The sequence below is a fragment of the Carassius carassius genome, chromosome 45 (assembly GCF_963082965.1).
Source record: "Carassius carassius chromosome 45, fCarCar2.1, whole genome shotgun sequence".
NCBI classification, from domain to species: domain Eukaryota; kingdom Metazoa; phylum Chordata; class Actinopteri; order Cypriniformes; family Cyprinidae; genus Carassius; species Carassius carassius.
This window is the reverse complement of record NC_081799.1, coordinates 11,982,730-11,999,279: the sequence shown is the minus strand read 5'-3', so window position 1 is coordinate 11,999,279 and position 16,550 is coordinate 11,982,730. Positions and strand designations below refer to the sequence as shown.

At 35.7% G+C, this 16,550-nt stretch overlaps 1 protein-coding gene and 1 long non-coding RNA gene across 2 annotated transcripts; one reads left to right on the top strand and one right to left on the bottom strand.

The window, feature by feature from the left end:
* Positions 1-4,954: 4,954 nt before the first annotated feature.
* Positions 4,955-10,668, top strand: pcolcea (procollagen C-endopeptidase enhancer a). Its single transcript, XM_059539289.1, has 9 exons — positions 4,955-5,112; positions 7,729-7,837; positions 7,920-8,178; positions 8,343-8,467; positions 8,805-8,941; positions 9,062-9,372; positions 9,455-9,535; positions 9,910-10,080; positions 10,193-10,668. The coding sequence occupies exons 1-9, from the start codon at positions 5,000-5,002 to the stop codon at positions 10,321-10,323; spliced, it is 1,437 nt and encodes a 478-aa protein (XP_059395272.1). The 5' UTR covers positions 4,955-4,999; the 3' UTR covers positions 10,324-10,668.
* A 1,533-nt stretch (positions 10,669-12,201) lies between these two features.
* Positions 12,202-15,388, bottom strand: LOC132127669 (uncharacterized). The gene is made up of 3 exons (XR_009427574.1): positions 15,199-15,388; positions 13,406-13,510; positions 12,202-13,287 (listed from the first exon to the last, which is right to left on the bottom strand). It is a non-coding gene; the product is annotated as an uncharacterized LOC132127669 (long non-coding RNA).
* Positions 15,389-16,550: the final 1,162 nt, after the last annotated feature.

Sequence of the window (16,550 nt, the reverse complement as noted above, 5' to 3'; positions counted from 1 at the left end):
TTCTGTCTTGTATGTTTGCCAAGAATACATTTTGATGGATTGTTTTTGCAGTGATACTCAAACTCTTGACCTTCCTCCAGGTCTTCAAGCCATTGTTGGCTTAACACCACTCCTCTCCTCCCCCTTCACCCGTCAGCCAGACTTCACGCTACCTTCACCCCCCAGCAATGTCCCACGTCACCACATTCTTGTGCTGTTGTCTGTCATCACAACTCCAATTACATCCCAGAGAGCACAAACCCAAGCAGATGCCAAGCACAACACACAGTTAGCAGCATCTGCAGTGGATTCACATGATACAGTTTGAATGTGTTTTCATTATTAGTGCATGTTTGGCTTTGTATTTTGCTAACAATGTTTAGCTTTAGATCTTTATCTTAATTTTCATCATTCATTAATTAAACTATGGTGTCCTCATGCTGTCCTCCTTTGAGAACTGCTGATCTGCTGTGATCTTATACAAGATTTATATTTCTTCTGAAGGTTTTATGTGGACGTTTCCCTGTACAGGCCCCTGTAATGTCGACTGAAAGTCCAGAGCTACAACATAACACCATAAGGGTAAATTCTTCAAACAATGTAACTCATTCCCTTTACTCTGACCAGACACAGATAGATAGCGTGAATGTGTTCACAAGAGTGAGGTCGCTTATCCCAATTGCAACCAGAAGTGCCTTTTAATCTTAAAGGAATGTTCTGGATTCGATACAAGGCAAGCTCTATTGACAGCATCTGTAGCATGTTGTTAATTTAGTACTGGAAATTATTTCAAGACTCAAAGAACATGAAATCAGTGTTGTTGTTGTTGTTATATAAAATGAAAATGATTAAAATAGATTTAATTCTTTAAATCTCAAATAAAATGAAAAATAAATATTAGATGAGAAAATTTCACTTAAAATTAATTCACTTAAAATTTTACAGAATTTAACAACAATTGGAAATGCTGACGTGTCTGCTTAAGTTGAAGTACTGTAATTACTAAAACTGAAATAAAAATAACAGAAATACAAAATAAATAAATAAAAATAACAGAAAAAGTTACTAAAGCATTACTTAAACTTAATATATATACCGGCATATAAGCCCTCCATGTGTGAAGACCAAGGAGTGTAAAGACCATTCACTCTAGTCAAGTCAAGTCACCTTTATTTATATAGCTTTAAACAAAACAGACTGTGTCAAAGCAACTGAACAACATTAATCAGGAAAACAGTGTGTCAATAATGCAAAATGACAGTTAAAGGCATTTTATCATTGGATTCATTGATGTCATCATTCAGCTCAGTTCAGTTTAAATAGTATCTGTGCAATCATTTGCAATCAAGCCAATGATATCGCTGTAAATTAAGTGTCCCCAACCAAGCAAGAAGCTTGCTTAGGACTCTACTGTGTGACTCCACCATACATGGACCCCCTTAATGGAAATAAGTATCGCTTTTGATTTTTTTCATCTGTTTTAGACCTTGCTTTACTTCTGTTTCAGTTTTTCTGACCAAAATCTTACTATGTGTTTCCATATCCCTACTATTACCACCATTCACAAACCACTCACCACACACTATATATAGGCAGTGGAATCCTAAAAACCTGCTCACTTTGCCTATGTCTGCTAATACACTACTTCCTTTTTCTATTGGTCTCTGTAAATATCAATCTGCAGTAAACAAGGCAGATTTCATTATATCTATTTCTAATCATTCAAGACTAAACCTCATGACCCTAAAAGAGACATGGTTTAAACCAGAGGACACTGCTACTCCTGCAGCACTCTCCAATAATTTATCTTTTTCCCACTCCCCCCGTCTGACTGGAAGAGGTGGAGGTACTGGTCTGCTTATCTCTAATGATTGGAAATGTATTCCTTTAACTTTTCTGTGTATTACTAGCTCCTTTGAATCACATTCAGTCACTATAATCCACCATTTTAAGATCAATTTTGTAGTTGTTTATCGACCTAGAGGACCACAAGGTAACTTCTTGGATGAATTTAATGTGCTGCTCTCAAACTTTCCTGAGGATTGATACTTGATAATTTCTACTCAACTCTTACATCTTGTTTAGACACTGTTTGCCCCTTGTCTTCCAGGCCAGCCCGTACCACCCCTTCTACCCCTTGGCTGTCCAATGTTCACCACAAACAAACATTGATCTAAATTCAGGGCTGCTGAAAAAGTATGGTGCAAACAAAATATCCTGCTGACAGTAATGTGTATCAGTTACTCCTCTCTTTCTTCTCTGCTAATGTCTCCACTGCTAAAAGGACATACTATAATAACAAATTTAACAATTCGCCAAACTCTCGCATACTCTTTAAAGCTTTTCCTCCTTCCTTTGTCCTCCTCCTCCCCCTCATTCATCAACTCTAACAGCTGGTGACTTTGCCACGTTCTTCATTAATAAAACCATCAGTGCACAATTTTCCAAACCACAATCTGTCAAGCACATCTTCCCAGCAAACATTCACTCGTTCACATACTTCTCTTCACTCTCTGAGGCAGAAGTCTCCAAACTCCAAAATCATTTCTAATCATCCTACTACTTGTCCACTTGATCCTATTACATCTCATCTCCTTCAAGCCAATTCTTCTGCTGTTGTACCTGCACTCACTCACATCATTAACACTTCCCTTCACACTTATGTTTTTCCCTCAGCATTTAGACAGGCTCATATAATCCCACTTCTTAACAAACCCACACTTAACTTATCTCTTTTAGAGAACTACAGACTGGTTTCCCTGTTTCCATTCATTGCAAAAACACTTGAATGAGCTGTGTTCAACCAAGTCTCTGTCTTTCTCAAACCAGAACAACCTCCTCGACAGACACCAGTCAGAAGTGGACATTCAACCGAGACTGCCTTGCTCTCAGTTGTTAAAGCCCTTAGACTGGCAAGAGCGGAATCCAAATCTTCAGTACTTATCCTGCTTGATCTGTCTGCTACATTTGACACGGTTAACCACCAGATCCTCCTGTCAACCCTACTGGCAAAGGGCATCTCAGGAACCACACTCCAGTGGTTTGAGTCTTACCTCTCAGATAGGTCCTTCAAGTTATCTTGGACAGGTGAGGTGTCCAAATCGCAACATCTAACTACTGGGATGCCTCAGGGCTCAGTTCTGGGACTACTCCTCTTCTCTGTCTACATGGCATCACTAAGTTCTGTCATGCAGAAATGATCAGCTGATGATCAGCTGACTTTCTCAGACCACATTGCTAAAACTGCACGGTCCTGCCAGATTTGCTTTATTCAACTTCGAGAAGATCAGGCCCTTTCTTTTGGAGCATGCTTCACAATTCATTGTTCAAGCGAATGTTCTGTCCAGGCTGGACTATTGCAATGCTCTCTTAGCAGGTCTTCCAGACAGTTCTAATAAACCTTTACAATTAATCTAGAATGCTGCAGCAAGATAAATTTCTTAATGAGCCGAAAAGAATGCACGTCACGCCTCTGTTGATCTGTTTGCACTGGCTACCAATAGCTGCTTGCATAAAATTCAAGGCATTATTGTTTGCCTACAATACCACACTGTCTCTGCACCCCTTTACCTATATTCATTACTTTAGACTTGTCCTCTAGTGCCCTCTAGAAGCTTGCATTCTGCAAGTGAACGTTGCTTTATAGTGTCATCCCAAAGAGACACAAAATCACTTTCACAGACTTTTTAATTAAATGTTCCCTCCTGGTGGAATGACCTGCTGAACTCAATCCCAGCAGCTGAGTCCTTAGCCATCTTCAAGAATCAGCTTAAAACACATCTCTTCCATCTTTATTTCACCCTCTAACTGTAGCACTCTCTATTCTAAATATATATATATATATATATATATATATATATATATATATATATATATATATATATATATATAACACTTGCTCCTTTTAGACTTACACTATTTATTTACTAACTGCTTGTTTTCTTGAAAAAAATAAAAAATAATAACTAACACTAGCTTCTCTAATATTTTGTTGTCTATCTGTTTTCTTTTTATTAAACAGTTAACAAAAGCAAAAATCTGGCTCTATTATTTTTCTATTATATCTGTTTTCTTTTTATTTGTTATATAATAAAAAAAAAAAGCTTGCTACGTGTACTGCATAAGCTAACAGTGACTTGTTAGCACTTTCATATCATTGCTCTTTTGTTGGTTTTGATTGATTTCATTGCTCTCATTTGTAAGTTGCTTTGGATAAAAGCATCTGCTAAATGACTAAATGTAAGTGTACATATTAATGTATATATAGATAAAGCTAATTCAAATAGTAATAAATAGTATAGACATAATACATTCTTTAAGTTCTATTAAAATTATAAGCTGCAATTGTGAAATATAAGGTTAATTTATTTATTTGTATTTATTTATTTATTTTTTGCTTGTTTGCGAAAACAGACTTCCACTTTGTATTTGTGTAATTTCATATGTACTCTAGAATGAGAATACCAGATACTCCCACTATAACATTTACAACTGTATAACGACATTTGCACTGTGGCACTTTCTTTAGCTGCAGTTATTAGAATTTTACCAGTTGAGAAAATAAAATACATTGGGAGAGGTAATTGGAGTACAATTAAACCCCACCCCTTGATCTCTGCAAAAGTGAGAGGGGTTGTGACGCCTCAGGCACTTCCTGATAGCAAATGGAGCAGCCTGCAGATCACACCTAAAACCTGACATCCTGAGCAGCATGGAGAGCTTCCCTTGAAAGACAACCTAGTTTAATCAAACAGAATGGCTTTCATTTTCAATGGCTCCTACAGAGTTTGCATTGCAATTGTTTCTTTTCCTTTTCTACTTTTGTTGATGCAGCATTTCTCCCTTTGGCCAAAGTCAATGAGGCTGTTGTTCAATCCAAGGTGAACATCTGGCTCTAATTAAAGCCTCTCCTGCTAGTCCCCCCCATAGCGTCACTTTCCCACTCCCTCTACGCTTTCCTCAGCATCCCTCCCTCCAAACCTCCTCCTCTCCGTGTCATGTGTCCCGTGGCTGCGTCTGCATGTGGATCTCAGTACTGAGGAATATGGAGCGTCTGACTGCTTTGTGGAGTTGGGGGATTCTTCTGTCTCTGAGTTTTGGAGGGGTCTTGTGTCAAACCACCAACTACACCAGGTGTGTGGTAGGGCTGTGGATGAGTATGAGATAAATAACCTTTTTTTTTTTTTTTTACAAACCCTCATGAGTTTCTACTGCAACAGCTGATTGAACTTGCTAGCTTGCACTTTTACAGCTTTTTAAGTGTTTATGTCTGGACAGTAAGTGTTATTTTTGAGTCTTTAAACACATGGAGTGTGCAGTTTATGTATTCTAAAGAATAATGATTATAGATTTATAAGGGGTTGCAGATGGAAATACTTTGAGTTAGTGTGCTTTCAGGGTGAATCAGGTCATTTTGAATCAGGTCCAGTTTTCCTTTGCAGGGAGTGTCATTACTTTAAAAAAAAAAAAAACAGATGGATTGTTTGTTAAATAATGACTAGACTGAACGATTTGGCCAACATCCTTATGGACAAAAATTCTGGATTTTTTCGTGTGCTATTGAGCCTTTTGCAGTTGCAGGAAAATGAAATGTCTGTACATATAACTTTGTCTTATTTGGTGAAATTTTGTCGAATGTTTGTGCTGCTCTCTTCCAACAAAGAAAGTAGCCAGAATGTAATTTTTTTTTAAAAGTGCTTCCCAATAATGATGTGAAACATGACTGAAATTTCTGTGCCTGCTAATAGGAGTCAAATCAACAACATTTATTTAATTGTTGTTTTAGGATGGAAACTTAAAAAAATATACTTGAACAGAAAAGTCTACACTTAATAAAAAAAATATACATTTAATTTAATTTAATTTAATTTAATTTAATTTAATTTAATTTAATTTAATTTAATTTAATTTAATTTAATTTAATTTAATTTAATTTAATTTAATTTAATTTAATACACTGATAAATATATGCTATTTAAAAAATGATGATGAGATGCATTTAGTGCTTAATTATGCAAAGATGAGCTTAATTTCTGTGTCTATTCCAGTTATAGTATGGTGGATTATATTCATTTTAACCACACTTCTTTTAAAACCTGTTCAACAAAAAGGCTGAAAAAGGAAAAAAATACCACAAAGAATCTGGCGCTTCACAATCATGACATAAAACATAATTGATTTTTTTTTTTTTTACTTAATCTTTAAGGTGTGCTGTCCCTTTAAATGTGTTGAATTATTTATAAAACTGAAATATATTTATGCATAACTTATTTCCAATGGATTGTGACATTTGAAAGTTGCTCTAATTTTATATGCATGGCAAATTAGTCTTATTTACTTATTTAGCCTCATTTTTATTAACACAGTAAATATTTGAAAAGGTCACTGAAATTATACCTTGCAGTAAACATCCCCCATTGCTGAGTGCAGAGAATCTGTCCCAGACGGGGTCTGTGGGAGTGACTGCATAATGACCAGGCCAGGAGTTTTCTGCCCCTGCACCATTACATCACAATAGAGCTCTGTTTTATTTTACAGTGTCATGGAGTTTAAGTCTTTAAACATATGTTGCTCTAGGCTTCAGTGAATGTTATCAAAACAATAAAACATTTCAGGACATTCAAAAAGGATTCTGAGCCATCAGTGATCTCCGAAATACTGCCAGTGATGTTATAAATGCTGAATAAAAGTGTCTGCCTCTGTGAAACAGCTTTGAAAATGTATGGCCTGCAAAACTCATAAAGTACAACCAAACTACAGTCCAGCTGCTCTTCTGAAGAAAAAAAAGTAGCAACACTAACTGTGCAATAATGTAATTTATATTACTTGTGCACTTTTTCTGCCGCAAAAACAAAAGTATCTGAATAAATTAACTTATCTTAATATGGGTGACAACATTAAACTTTACATTTACACAAGATCATACATTCTAATTTATATAACTGAGTATATAAAGTGTACTAATGAATACTGGGCTATTCAAAATGCAGTAATACACTAAAATCCAGTGTTTAATTATGCAGTGTTGAGCTGGAATTGAATGTGAATTATATTATTATGTTTAAAGTCTTCCAATTTTTTAAACGGGTCAGATGTGTTCTTTATTGAATTTTGAAAGCACTTTCTTATTGATTTAGTAAACGTTTCTGTCATTAATCTAGTTTAAGTGTATTTTGTCTGTCTGAAATGCATCACATAAAATGAAAGCTGTAAACACATTTTATTTATGTACTGAATAATTGCAATATCGTAAAACAGGTATCTTCAATAGCTTCTTTAGGGAAATCGTGGCCTAGTGGTTTGAGAGTTTGACTCCTAACCCTAGGGTTGTGGATTCGAATCTTGGGCCAGCAATACCACGACTGATGTGCCCTTGAGCAAGGCACTGAACCCCAACTGCTCCCAGGGTGCTGCAGCATAAATGGCTGCCCACTGGTGTGTGTGTGTGTGTGTGTGCGTGTGCGTGCGATGCAGAGCATGAATTCTGAGTATGGGTCATCATACTTGGCTGAATGTCATGTCACTGTCACTTTTTTTCTGGTTGGAAAACTATTCTCATAATTCATTTTTGTGGATCCATCTGTGTGCATCTCTTTGCACTTTGTGAAGTTATGTCTCCTGCAAACAGTGTGTTGGTCAAGAGTTTGACTCATCTCTCAAAAGCTGTGTTTATCATACAATAAAAACACATTCAGCATTTCCTCATAGCCACCAGAAATCCTTCTCTTTCACTCTTCCTCGCTCATCCAGGCCTGTGTTTAACTGTGGCGGTGATCTGGTTGGAGACTCAGGCTTTGTGGGCAGTGACGGATTCCCATCATTCTACAAACCCAACAGCAAATGTACCTGGTACATAACAGTGAGTTCACTTTGAGTTCACACTCCACACTCGGAAAATAATATCGTAAAAGCCTTTAAGGAGCTCTGTCTCTTTCTACTAGGTTCCAGAGGGCAATGTAGTCATGCTGTCCTTCAGGATTTTTGACCTGGAGGCTGATCCTCTCTGCCGCTACGACTATGTGGATGTGTATAACGGACACTCTAACATAGTACAGAAGCTCGGGCGATTCTGTGGAACTTTCCGGCCTGGAGCTCTCATTTCCACATCCAACACCATGATGGTAGAGATGGTATCAGATTCAGGAACGGGAGGAAGAGGGTTCCTGGCCTACTTCAGTGGAGGAAAGCCACATGTGGATGGTGAAATCAAAGATATCAAATACTAAACGTGTTGTTATTGACTCTGTCAGCATTTTGTGTGGACAGAAAAATCTTGGTTCTGGAAACTCCCTTTTTTGACTAGAGCTCATGCATATTACAGAGTGAATATTTGTAGCCTCAGTGGCCTTTTTTCTTTTTTTCAGAGCACCAGTTTTGTGGCGGGAAGCTCACAAAGTCTCAGGGCACAATCAAAACTCCCAACTGGCCTGAGAAAAATTATCCAGCGGGCATCAGCTGTTCTTGGCTTATAACAGTGGAGCCGGACATGGTCAGGAAAAAACATAACCCCTGCAGTACAGATCATTTTACTTTAATATTTTAATGCTGAATAGGTGGCAGCACACCAGATGCTTTTTGCAGCCTGTTCAATAAATGATAAGAAACAGGCCTGTCAGGAAACATGGCTTTTCTTAGCTTGAATCTGGGACATTTTCCAATATATTTTATCTTACTTAAGAACTTTTTCCCAGAATACAAATATACATTTTTTGATGTTAAACTTTGGGTTGAACACCCACCCCCTCCCCCTTTTTTTTTTGAAAAAAGAAAATAATAAATAAAATGAATTAATTAAAATGTGAGATTTTGGGGTTTCGTGTTTTTAGGTGATTGAGGTGAAGTTTGATAAGTTTGATGTGGAGTCTGACACATACTGCCGCTTCGACTATGTGGCGTTCTTTAACGGAGGAGAGAAAGATGATTCAAGGCGCATCGGAAAATACTGCGGTGACACTGCGCCTCAGTCAGTTATCACATTCATCTCTTTGACTGCCATTTTATTATGAATATCATATGTTTGAAGCTAAACCAGAATGTTTTACAGTTGCATTCATCCCTGTTTTTTTTTATGTCCCATCTGCAGGAACATTATTTCCAATGGCAATGTGCTGTTAGTGCAGTTTGTATCCGACCTCAGCGTGACCTCAGACGGATTCATGGCGTCATACACTAGCATCCCACGTGGCCTCCGTAGTCCGACTGCAGGTGGCGATGTTGCGTCAGGACCAAGAGTGTCATCCACAGCCACAAAACCCCTTCTCACCCCAGTCAAACCGGTGAATCCTGTGGTCTTTACAACAGAAGCAACAACTACGACCACTACTAAACAGCCAAAGACACGAGCCAAACCCGTTAGACCACCCATTGAACCAAAGCCAGATGAATCCAGACCAAGTGAGGAAGAGATAAGAGTAACAAATGATGCTGGTTATGGTTGATTAGAACTTATTATAACATTGTTAAATGTATGTTTCAGCCACAGGCACGAATCCAGTGTGCCCAAAGGCATGTAAAAGAGACGGAACCATCAAGACTAGTTTCTGTGCTAGTGAATTTGGTAAGTCATTACTTACCCTGAAAATTTGGCGTAGAAATGGTTTTTACTCAAAAATTGCAAGTAAATTATATAGTTAATTACAAATAAACAGCAAGTAACACATTTAATCACAGAATACATTTCTGATTAGAAAGACTGAAATGGTATTTTGTTGTTTTGGTAACAACAATTAACTACTCTGAAAAACGTTTCTGCTGCTCATAAAATGTACTTCTATTAATAATGCTAAAACGTTTTTTTTTGTTGCAGAAACCTTGATTCATTTTATCAGGATTCTTTGATGGATAGAAAGTTTAGAACAGAATTTATTTGAAACACAAATTTGTCTTTACTGCATCATTTGATCAACCTAATGCATCTTTGCTCAATTTCAGTTATCACCGGTAAGCTGACAGCACTTACTTCTGGACCAAGTGAAAGTATGCAGGCCACAGTGTCCTTAATTAAGACCTACAAGACTGGTAGTCTTACAATCACCCAAGCTGGAGAAACCATGTCTGTCAAACTTGTGATGCCCTGCAAGAAATGTCCATTGCTGCGCAGAGGTATATGGCTATATGTGCACATAAATACACACCTGTGTCCGATTCCTTGGACTTCATTCAGCGTTAATTTCTTACATATCAGCCAATTATTGATTAATTGTCTCTTCATTAGGTCAAAACTATATCCTGATGGGTCATGTGGATGAGGGAGGCCATGGTGTTCTCACTCCTGGTAGTTTCACTGCCCTGTACAAAACCCCACACCACAAGATACTGAGCAACATCAACAAGCAGCCATGCTGATCTGATCACTCAGATCCATGTTAGCACGATCAACCTTCAGAGCACAGACACTAGATGAAAGCAATGGACAGTGATTAGACAATGGCCCAGAACTAGTCTGGATATTAAGAGGTATTTTTTTGGCATTGCAATATAATGCTCAGGAAGTTAAACACACAGTTTCCAATCAGCTATGGTGCTTTTCAAACTTCTCAACTCAGAACTGCATTATATAGATGTAAAGTTAAGATATTTTTCATACGGTATGAGTCTAGATATACACACAGAGAGATGTCACAAAATATATTTGTAATTTATGATGATGTCTTCTAATACAGGATTTGTATAATACATTATTGCATTGAATTTAAGCCTGTGTTGTTTTATTGGGATAGGCCTTTTCCATTCATTGAAGGCTGGTTTTGGTTCAGAATACACGATCGACACCAATTTAAAACATGAGTGCATACTAAACTGATTATGTGGTAATAATAATAATAACAACAACACTTCTTTATTTCTTTTCCTCCTCCCTTCTCTCTTTCTGTGTACGGAATAGCTTAATACCATTGCTTCATTGATTGTTAACTAAAACTATTAAAAATCATTTCTGGAATTGAAATAAATCTGAATTGAAGTGAATGATATAAATAATGATGAAATGAAACTATAAATATTTATAATATTAAATAATTATTAAATGTATAGATAAATAACTGAATAAATAAATATTACATTAATAATAAATATTATTACTTTATAAATACTACATTTAAGGTTAATATTAATAAAACAAATAAACAATACTAATTGAAATAACTGGATTAAAATTTAATTAAATAAAAATAATGAAGCCAAAAATAAACTGAAAATGCAAAAATAAAAGCTAATTTAAAATATGAATAAATACTATTAGAATAACATTTGTGCTTACTGTAAGGAATACTGTTTACAAATGAAATATAATTAGGTATGATTATTATTTGTATAAAAATTAAGCAAATTATATATATTTTTTAATTTCTGAGCTACTTCAGTGTCCTCAAAAATATTAAACATGCGGCAACAATTTAGCATTCTGGGATTTAAAATTCATATTACTTGCTTTTTATAAAAAAAAAAAAAAAAAAAAAAAAAAAAAAAAACCCTATGCCTTATATAGTGCTGAGCGGAAATCAGTTTTAAGTATTTTATAGCCTTTCTGTTTCTCTCTGAAACTAAATTTGTGGGTCTATAGTGTCATCTAGTGGCTGACATTTTTACAGAGACTCAGGACTCAAAACGGAGCAATTCATTACAGCAGCTCTCCATTAAAAATACTTCTGTAACGTCAGCTTCATAAATGCATCCTGTAAACATCCACTCATAAGAAACATAAGCTCTTATAGGCCTATATCATCACAACATTAGACGCTTTAGAGACATCCATCGACGTCACTCAGGCCTACTTAAAGAGGATAATGACTTGCAAAGGCACAGTAAAGCTAATTCTCATCCTGTGTCTGGTAACCAGGGAATTTATATTCTGTCTGTCCTCTCTGTGTCCTCGCTGACGACAATGGGCCACTCTGCCATCTCTGATCTGAAGTCAGGGTAATGGGTCTGTGTTTACATGGTGAAATGAAATTGCACTATGTTGGATGACAGTAATTCTGCACAGCCAGACAAGTTTAATATTCATTCCAAGATTAAAAATCGAATATTTCAGAGTGGTGAAGTTGCAAAACATCCACAGCACCCGTTGTTAGAGTCCTTACATTGCAATTTACATAGAAAGGATGAGACCAACAGTGAATCGTGTTGTCAAATTCATATTGCATTTTCATGACGAGTAGGGTGCAATATTACAGATTGCAGTATTGCTTTTATCGTAGCTAGAAAAGGAAATGTTATACAAAGTAAACATTAAATTAATAATTTATTTGGGCATTAGTACAATATAAAAAAATAATTATTTAGGAAGGTAACATTTTCTTGTAATATCAAACACGCTCTTTTTTCCTAACACATTATAGATGGGAAATTATACATCAAAATAGTGGCATTTTTATTTTGCATGAATTAGTATTAGAGTTTTATGGCTGGTTTATCCCTTTACATATCTATTTATGTAGCAAAACACCCTCAAACTGAAAACTGAATAGTCAATAACATGTCCAGATCATATTTTACCCCAGTACAAAATAAGAATTTATAATTTGCACACAGAAATAAAGCCTTTTTGTACAATAAGGGAACAATTAAGAACATTTCAGATTTTAGGCTAAATGAGACAAAGATTAACAATAGAAATATGTTTATATATTTAAACAATTTTTTCCCCAATACTTAAACTACTTCTTTGACATAACCAAAGAATAATAAACTATTACTAAATGTACACAAATGTTATGTTATAATTCCAGTGATTAGTACAAAATTGTATCTTTTGCCTGAAATGCATTCATGAACCTCTGAAAAAACAGTCATGGTTTGTCCTCTGAAAAGCAATGGGCAATCATACATCCAGGATCATATTTGCATGACAAAACACATTACATTTGTATTTATAAAATCCAGCTCAGTTCCTGTTTCTACATTCCTTGTGGCCTACATCACTCTGTCTGCCTTGAAACATTATATTTTATTTCAACACAGTAAGTAAAGATGCCAAGTATGGCGAGGGGATGGGGGAACCAGAAGAAACACTGTGACATCTTTACTAAATACAAAAGATTTAGTTTAATTACACAGGACAGAACAGTCTAGTAGGATCCTATGACGCTCCTCTACACTGAACGTCTACAGCCACGGGTACAAGGCAAGGGATTCTGGGACAGAAGCCCAGAGGTCAGCAGGTGGCATCGATAATATTGCCATCCATCTGGTGGCGATAAACTATTCGCGCTTTATGGGAAAAATAGACGGGACGTCCGGCGTTTTCCTCTCCGTCGTACCCCCAGGAGACTGTCGGAGAGAAGCCAGGTTGCACCTCAACAGATGGCACTGTGAACGCAAAGAGAGAGGGGAAATTAATGTTCAGTGTTGAGTATTGAAAGAGGGTTTGATTTATAACGTCATTAGCAACATATCAGGACAAGATTTGGTAAACAAGGTGACTAACCAGGTGGAGGAGGGCACATCCTGCTTTTACCCTGGTCTTTACAGCGTTTGTACCAAGGAAAACACTGCAAGACTTTCTTCCCCATGGTTTACCCACTCTAGAGGTCTGGAGAGAGAACATAAAGTGTAAGATCTAGGCCTACTGACTGATGAACATGGACTTTCAGTGCCATTGTGTTTGTTTCTTCAAGCTTATCTCACTTCTCCGACCGGGACGTTAGCTGAGAGGTGAAAGCTGGAGACTGCTAATAATGGCTCAAAGAAACAAAGAGCTCATTCATCCTGAGAGGATTAATCCTCAGTCGTGTCTGAGGCTTGTAACGGTGCTATATCACTTGAGTGGGGCTCATAGTTGTGTTCCCTGACCCACTTAGTAGGGCTGGGACAACCGGCCGAGAACAACCAACTCTGACTCCACAATCAGTCACAAAGTCAGACTCAGTGTATATAAATCTTAACTTCAGGAAGGGAACCGCTATATAGCAACAGAACACTTTTGTTAAGTAAATAATGGGCAGCACCACCCGTGTATTTAGCAGAATGGAACAATGATTTATTTTGACATATATAAATCGTTAAAATGCCCTGACGTGACAAATGTATTGTATTTACAAAGAAATGACATTAGTAAAATAAAATGTGCTACAAATGTATTTCCAGTTTTACCAAATTTAGCATCCAGAGATAGAATTTTTCAAAAATAAGTAGGCGAAATTAAAAGGAATACAAATGTACATATATATATATATATATATATATACACACACACACACACAAATCAATGTTCTTTATACTATTGAAAAAATGTAAATAAGATTTTTTAAATATTTAATATATTAAAATAGCATATTCTTTAAATGTTTGGACAACATCAAAGTGTTTGATCTGGCTAACTGCAGAGGTAAAATATTGAATAAATAATATAATTTTTTTTTAATTATTATTAATAATAATAATATGAAAATAATATTATAAATAAAATATTATTATTATTGGAGGTACAAAATGCAGGTTGTGGAACATTTGAATAAATTCATGTAAATAAATATTTGATAAATGTATCCATTAAATTTAGAATATAATTTATTTAAATGTAATATATAATTTTGAATTTACAAAGTATGTGCTTTAGTACTGGCAATAATATTTGGGAACTTTAGTTGTAATATAAAACTTTCGATTTTTCTGATGATAATATTTTGAGCTCTTTTAAATCAACATCTAGCCAAGACCCTCTTCTCTCTAGTGCTCACTGATCCTGTAATTGAGCATCATACCAACAGCCTATGCAAGAAAAAAGATTTGTAGTTCTATGAAAAGTATCTTACATAAAACTCAACCGAGGGGAGGTTAATCCTTCATTTAAGAAAATCAAACCAGAGCGACTTGGCGCGCGCTGCACACGAACACATCACAGATCAGATGAGTTCTAAGCCAGATAACCAAGAGCCCAGCATCAACATACTGACATAATCCTATTGTTTATAGCCTATATTTAAGTAAAATATTATTCCAATTAATAAAATCTTGAAATGCAGAGTAGATATGCAGTTATATATATAGTATATTTCAGGATAGCATAATAACTTTAGCAATAACTTATTGCTGGATAAATAAAAATATGCACGTTGGCGTTGCAATAATATAGTTGGGCATAATAGAGTGAGTAATAGCTATTATTATGTCAAGCACACTGAACATTTATGCATGATGCAAACATATTAAAAAGATGTAAACATAATCTTTGCCTACGTCACACTTCACACTTCAATCACCAACTTCTGACAAACGTACCTGTAGAGGAACGAAGTGGCTCGGAGTGTCTTATTCAGTGATCTGCTGGATCTGCTGCGTCTGGGACTCTGTCTCCATGAGATTGTGCTCGTGCTGGTCTCTATAGAGATCGTGTTATGCCAGTGATCAGCTCGCATTCCCGGAGGATACTGATGCTGGACTGACTCTGCCCTTCTGTTCTGTTACCTCGGTTGCGTATTAAAGCTTTGATTGAGCGTGCGCGGAACGCCGTGGGAAATTTCCACCGGCTGAGGCTTTAAATAACTAATCCTGCAAGCCACAACAAAAGCTCCTGACCTCAGAAGAGGCTGAGTACATTTTCCCTTTTTTTTCAGCATTTGTCTTAGCAAACCTTCTTAATAAATTTTACTCAAGAAACAAATAAACCAATGGCAATTAAAGGTGCTGTAAGGGAGTTTTTGTATGTTGTGTTGACTAAAATAGATGAATGAGAAACCAAACTGTAGCCTAGGTTATATAATTATAATAGTCAGGGCTGTGGGGTCCCAGAAAAATGTCCAGCCTAAAGATAACTCAAAACCCACACAACAAGGAATGAAAACTATAGCCCAATTTTTACCCTGTCCAATCACGGCTGACAGCTGCTTTATCCCATAAATTCCCTTTAAAATAAAGCTTTTGATTCTGTTTTTTTTTCTGTTATTTATGTTTTCCCCCATATCATATCATATCATATCAATATATATCAAAATATTTATTTTCATCAAAATATTCATACATTCACCATTATTATGGAAGGAAATGCTTTGAGAATGCATGCAAACATAGTTTGCATAATTCTTTTCATAAATTCTTTCAAGCCAACTTTTAATTTAGGGCCCCATGAAATTCACTTTATTTTCCCTTAAATTCTGTGTTTTCCATTTGATTTATTTTGTGTTGTATGAATTAATACAAATTTATCATGAAAATTCCTAATGAAATTGGTAAATAACTTTAACAATTGAATCAATATTTTAATATAATATAATGTAATACAACAACTATTAATTTAAAACAAAAACATAGCATTTTTGTTTTTGTCAATAATTTGATGATGCAGCACAACAAAACTGTAGCCTAGGTTTGATATTAAAACATGGATGAAAAATATTTGGGTTGAGTGATATTCCTTAAAGATAAGAGTAATAATATTATTTTGAGAAGTACATTTTACTATTTCATAGTAATATATTTCTGTTAAAATGTTTGACTTTTTTTTTTTTTTTGTAAAATCCTTAACATCTTTGCTGTGCGTGAAACTCATTGATGGCTCTCATTGACTTACATAGTATTTTTCCCCATACTACAGTATGTTAGACAAAAGGGACCAAAGACTATTTGATTACCAG